Below are 6,000 nucleotides of genomic sequence, written 5' to 3'. Positions count from 1 at the left end.
ATGCTTCATGGGGTGTGTGTAATTGATAGAAAATAAGTCATTTTGTGGGTGAACTATTCCTTTAAGATTATTCTATTATAAAAAAATAAGATGAGAGGACAAAGGTCCAGTGGACCATGTAATTAATTAATGAAGAGAACATTCACTCCTAAAAAAAAATTAAGGGCGCTCGGGTGGCACAGTGGTAAAGCAACAACAGCAGTGACAACACACAAATGTGTGTGGGGAGGAATTAATTGACATAACGACTAAATTGGGGAGAAAATGGGGTAAATAAAACACCTCTAATAGTCGGGCATATACATAGAGGAATATTTTCATTTTATTTCCGTCAATAATCTTCCCTTTGTGTTTCACCAATGCCTTCATCAGGGTCTAGTCTAGTGCATAAGGTCTTTTCTTCAGTAATAAACGAAGTTCACAGAAAGAAAAAACCCAAATAATCTTTTATGCATGTTTTTAGCTTAAAATTAGCTTGATTAGTTTATTATGTACATCAAAGTAGTCAAAATAACAAAGATCACAATAAAAAAATAAGACTAAACAATACCATGGTTTAACAATAAAGTGGATCAGTTTTGTTAAATTGGCCTCTCATATTTACAAATGTTGAGGAAAAACAGTTGGAAAATGTCTAACGTGCATTGTCCTGTTAAAAAAAAACCTACACATTAAAGTCTTCTCCATGAAACCAAAATAGCCAGATGATGGGGAAATTATGACTTTTTACATCCTCCTGGTGACACTCTTGAATTTCTGGGAGGTTTTGTAGAAAATTGACTTGGACTTTTGAGGTCCAAGAAGGCTGAGATTACCCTCAGACACGCTTCTTACCACTCTTCTGGCAGGCTGATTCTCTGCTAGGGGCAGAAAGGGGAAAGGTTAGGAACATTTCAAGTGATTTATACTTGTGAATCAGGAATTGCAACTAAAAAAAAACAAAACAACGAACACAACAACAACAAAACTAAAGAGCAATAAAAGTCTATCCTCAAAAATACAACTCTATAGCGAGCCAATCGCATTCCAGTAGGTTTGGATTTATAATGTTGAGGCTGCTACATTGTCTCAGGGGCTCCTGGTGAAACAGATGAACTCTTAGGCAACCCTAATGTAGAGGTCTCCTTCTATCAGGAAAAACTGATGTTATTGTCTGCTGATGCTCACCCCCAAAACGACGCACTTTCATGGGTCTACTGGCCACAGGAGGCTCTACCTTTACACGCTTAGGTGCTGACGTTAGGTCCTGTGTTCCCTCCTCCGTGGTGTTCCTTGATGAAAGGGTAGAAACATAGGTTCAATCTCCAATACTATAATTTTTTACAATTGCTCAAAAAACTAAACAAAAACACATAAATAAAATTAAGTTATTCAATAAGCCATTTTTAATGTTTTTTTTAATCACATAATGTAAATGCATCAAGATGTAACCAATCAATGCAAGTGTCAAAATAATTCTATGCACAGACACCTTACCGGCATAATTTACGCTTTCCTTGTGCAGCTGACGTCAAAGCCATGTAGGGCGGCTTGGTACGTCTCATGTCTGACAAAGATGGGATCGGTTCTCTGTTGGACACAAATTACTGTTAGTGTGGTATTGCTTGTTTGGATTAAGAGCTCGGACTTGGGATCATAGAACATTTGAAAGATTTTTTACTATTTGTATTATGTTTTTATTGGGTTGTTTTCTATATGAGCAAACTTGGATTGAAGAGAACTTTTCAGAATAATTTTTGACAATGTCTATGACAACTGCCAATATATATTTTGTGTTAAAACCAGTAAATTCAACAACAATGCATAAAGTATACCATTCAACAATGTGGCTTCTCCAGCTATGTTACACAAGGAGATGCATAACCTTTTCAACCTATATCTTTCTTTGCCTATAATGTATTGACAGTTTTTCCTCCACCCTGTCTTTAAAAGCCATAGTTGAATACAATTATGCATGAAAACCTAAATCAACCCAGGGCCTTCAACAGTATAAACATTTATTTCAGTATGTTCAATCACTCATTCAGCTTCGCAATTTAGCAAATTGGAGTATATTGTTGTTAGATTCTTTTTTGACCAGAAGCCAACAAAAACTCAGTGCTTATAGACACCGTTTGATTCAGGGTAAAGGTCGACCAAGAAACAAAACAAGAGTGTCTGTCAAAGTTAGTGCTGAAAAATATTGTATCCAATTGTGGTTATTTTATAGAACATTACATTTGTCATTCAAACTGTGATTCATAACATCAGTTTTTTCTTGTCAGTCATTTTTCAGAACTTGAAAACAATTATTGTTCAGAGAACAATATGGGCCACAGAGAGGGTCTGCTCTGAGATTGGGAGGTCGGGGTTCAATCCCCGTCCGGGTCATACCAAAGAATATAAATATGGGGCTTGGCACTCAGCATCAAGGGTTGTATTGGGGGTAATTCCCTGTGACATGCTAGCGTCATGTCCAGGGGGTGTACTTGTACATCAAGCTGCCTCATGCTACAGAAACAGGAGATAGGCTCCTGAACTATGCGCCACATGGCCTGGAAACCATTGGTTCCTAAGGATACTTACTTACTTTACCAATACTGCACCTGACACATGGACCAAATGATACCCATGGCACTAGAGCATCTTGTTTAGAAATCAAATTTGGACCGCCTTTACGCATTTATTTGCGGCCTCTGTTATTTGGTTCATAATGCGATTTTGGTATTTTCTATAAAATTATTCAGCTCTAGTCAGGCGGCTATAAAGCATGACATGCATGAATGAAGTGTTAAGTTAATTTATTACCGCTTTACTACCAAAAAAGAGCATTGAGCCACCACTTCAAATAATGTGCCAGTTACTCTACAGAGCGTAGAGTAACTTGTATTGAGAACGGCCAGTCCAACTTCAGGTGATTTATACTGCCAAGTATAAATGAAACAAACAAACAAACAAACATTCTTTCACCTTTTAGTGGTCTGTTGCTTCCAGGTGTTGATCCCAGTAGGCCTAAGAGGTTGGTTGTGGACTGCAGATGTCGAAGCCTCACAAAAGCTGCCAGTTTCTACTATGATGGTTGAATTAGCAATAGGACCATCAGACTCAGTAATGTCAAAAGTCATATTCGGATCAATTGATACAGGGGGATGGAGTGGCAGGGTCAAAGGAGCATGTTCAACAGTTTCTGGTGTAAATTGGAGTGGTAACACGCCCTCCTCAAAGGCTTGTGCCTGGGCAAAACCAGTGGTCTTGGGGCTCTGTGGTGGCATTGACACAGCAAGATTTCTTCGGGTGGGCTTCCTTGCAGGGGTGTCGTCATTCATCCCAACGGTATGATCTCCTGTATCACAAATGCAATACAATAATTACAAGATAATCCAGGTTGAAGTAAAACAAGCCATATTTCAAGTCAAGCCGTATTTAGTTTTGCTCAATAATTTTGAAAGTACATTATCTGGCACTGGCAGTGACATAGCTTTGGACTATGTATATAATGTGTTTTCCCAAGGTCTGCAACATTCTTTTTATTATATTATAGTTCAGTGTCCTCACATGTCATCTGCATTCTGCATATAACCTCAAAGTTCCCTCCCATGGTTCCCTAATGCTCTCATTTGATCATACAATTTGTAGATAGATTTATTAAATCTATTATTCATTAATTGATATGCCAATGCACATAATTATGTTTGCTAAAAAACAGTGACAAAGCAACCATGACAGTCTTAAAGGTTGCCTATGAGAAATCACATTTGATGTCTCACATCCTTCAATTCTTTTAGTCAAATGGACCTCCCCGGGGCGGAGCTACTCTCAGTTCAGAGAGGGAGAAGCACTCTTGAGGTGCCCTTTTTTATTATTATTCACAACTGTAATATAGCTGACATCCTATGATGAAGACAAATTGTCCCTTATTTCGCCAAGCAAGCCACAAGACAAACCTGTAACGAAGGAAAACAGATTGCCAGTTGCAATCAATCAATATCAATATTGTGACGATAATAATGTATTTTGTCGATAATATAAATTCTCTTTTTAATTTTTTCACAATCTTCATAAATAGCGAAAATAATCAATCTACAAGCTCGCAAAACGCAGTGAGCTTGTAGATTGGCTATTTTAGAAAATCTTTCAAAAAATCTATAAAGTATTAAATAAGGCTTAAAGGTAGGGTAAGTGAAATGTTTTGGTTTAAACAAAAAGTTTTTTTGTTATAAAGGTTAGAGCTCTATATTCTGAGAGCAATCATTGCTATATAGTTTGTTTGTTCAGTAACAGGGGTCTCCCATGTCTCTCCAGCTATTCAATTAACAGGACATACATTTTCAGGAAGGTGACAGAATTTCAGCCAATCGGGATAGAGTACCCATTTATCAGCTTAATTTTGATAGTGTTCCAGTTCCAATTTTGTCTGCTAATTTCTTTGTCATCACTTCCCTTTTCACTTGTTTAATCTGTATCCTGACTGAGTTCTCTATCCTGATTGAATAAAATGTATATCCCAACCTGAAAATTTTGTTTAACAAAGAGCTGGAGAGACATGGAGACTCCTGTTACTGAACAAACACTCTATAGCAATGAGTACTATCAGAATATAAAGCTATTTACCAAATAAAATCACTTACCATACCTTTAAGTGGTTAAAACGTATGAAATATCATGATAACTAGTGTCATATTACAATATCTTTATAATATCAATATACTGGCCAGATCTAATGTATGCATGTCTTTCCTTTGCATATAGAGAACCTTTCATCCAATCAACTTCATACTTTGTGGGTGTGCTTCTGAGGAAGAAGGGAGTACAATGTCAAGTGTGAAGGCGATCAGATAAGCGGTTCTCAAACTGGCTAGGTACCGGTCTGTGTGAGGATGGGGACCTCGGGAACACACTTATCATTCGTCCTAGCTGAGCGCAAGCGAACCGTCTAGTCAGTTGTGAATCTGGTGCTGACCATACACGTGTCCGTGTGCTCCTGACTCGCTCAATAATCGCCAGGCTGCGCTATTGCAGAGATAGACAGAGATCGTCTGCTAAATGACTGTAATGTAATATAAGACATTTGCTGCAACAAATACTGTTTTACATGCTTACAAACATGGATCACACAGACTATGAAGGATGAAATATGAAATATCATTATATTCACTTCTCCAATGTCATATATGACCGTCATAATACGTAAATAAAAATGATGTGCGGAAACAAAGATGATTAATGGAACCTACATCACCCTGAATAGATATAACACAATATTTAACAAAATGTAGTCACTCAGACTGCACAGCAGGATGAGGGGACAGTGATAAATGGATCATTTCTGTGACGGAGGAGTTGTCCCTAGCAATAAATGGCGGCAGAGTTCCTTCAATCACATATTTTTGGGTGTAGGGGATTAATACATGCATGAGTTGCTATTTTTGGCGGAAGCTGACTGAATTAGGGTCGCCTGGTTGCCGCTGTCTGTTTTTTTTTTTCATGGTGCTGCTTTTTAGCTGGTGGGCAGGGGAGACTACGTCTGCTGACGTCGTCCCTGCCCTGCTTTGGATTTGCATTTTCATGAATGAAGCTCAAGAGGGGTTGGGGTGAGAGATTGTAGATAGACAGGGAACAAATAAAGAAAAGGGGGGGGGGTGTATACACACAGAGGGAAAGAATGGTCCAATAGTAGCAATACCCAGACCGACGGACACTGGGAGAAAAAAGAACAAAAGAAGAGAGAAGGACACGAAGGAAGAAAAATGTGGCGGGGAGAGAGAGAAGGAGAGAGTATGAGGATTGAAGATGGCGCGAGAGAGCTAGGAGGGAGGAGGTAGACAAAAATACTATGACAAACGAGAAAAAGGGGAGGAGGATAAAATAAATTGAAATTTGGCAGCACAGTGAGCACATTTAGGCAAATAATGTCCCTCTCCTGTGAACCTGAGCGTTTGCCGCAATGTCCCTTCTAATATTTTTGAGTAATCTCACAGTTTGGCTATTTATATCCACTCCACGAAGAGTTAACATTTCCAA

At 38.4% G+C, this 6,000-nt stretch overlaps 1 protein-coding gene across 2 annotated transcripts in view; it reads right to left on the bottom strand.

Moving 5' to 3' along the window:
• Positions 1 to 533: 533 nt before the first annotated feature.
• kif18a (kinesin family member 18A) overlaps positions 534 to 6,000 on the bottom strand; it is a 35,200-nt gene continuing 29,733 nt past the window's right edge. Inside the window, exons 15-18 of one of the 2 annotated variants that reach the window (XM_080418351.1) lie at positions 2,950 to 3,322; positions 1,477 to 1,569; positions 1,168 to 1,271; positions 534 to 857 (exon numbers count right to left, since the gene is read on the bottom strand). In XM_080418351.1, the coding sequence (XP_080274477.1) occupies positions 727 to 857; positions 1,168 to 1,271; positions 1,477 to 1,569; positions 2,950 to 3,322 (701 nt within the window). In that variant the 3' untranslated portion in view covers positions 534 to 726. Of the gene's footprint in view, positions 858 to 1,167; positions 1,272 to 1,469; positions 1,570 to 2,949; positions 3,323 to 6,000 lie in introns of those variants that run through there. The other variant, XM_080418352.1, reaches the window with a different exon arrangement.

This window comes from Gymnoscopelus braueri (assembly GCF_963280865.1).
Source record: "Gymnoscopelus braueri genome assembly, chromosome: 1".
Lineage (NCBI taxonomy): Eukaryota > Metazoa > Chordata > Actinopteri > Myctophiformes > Myctophidae > Gymnoscopelus > Gymnoscopelus braueri.
The sequence above is the reverse complement of the archived record's forward strand: the minus strand, read 5'-3'. Positions and strand labels throughout refer to the sequence as shown.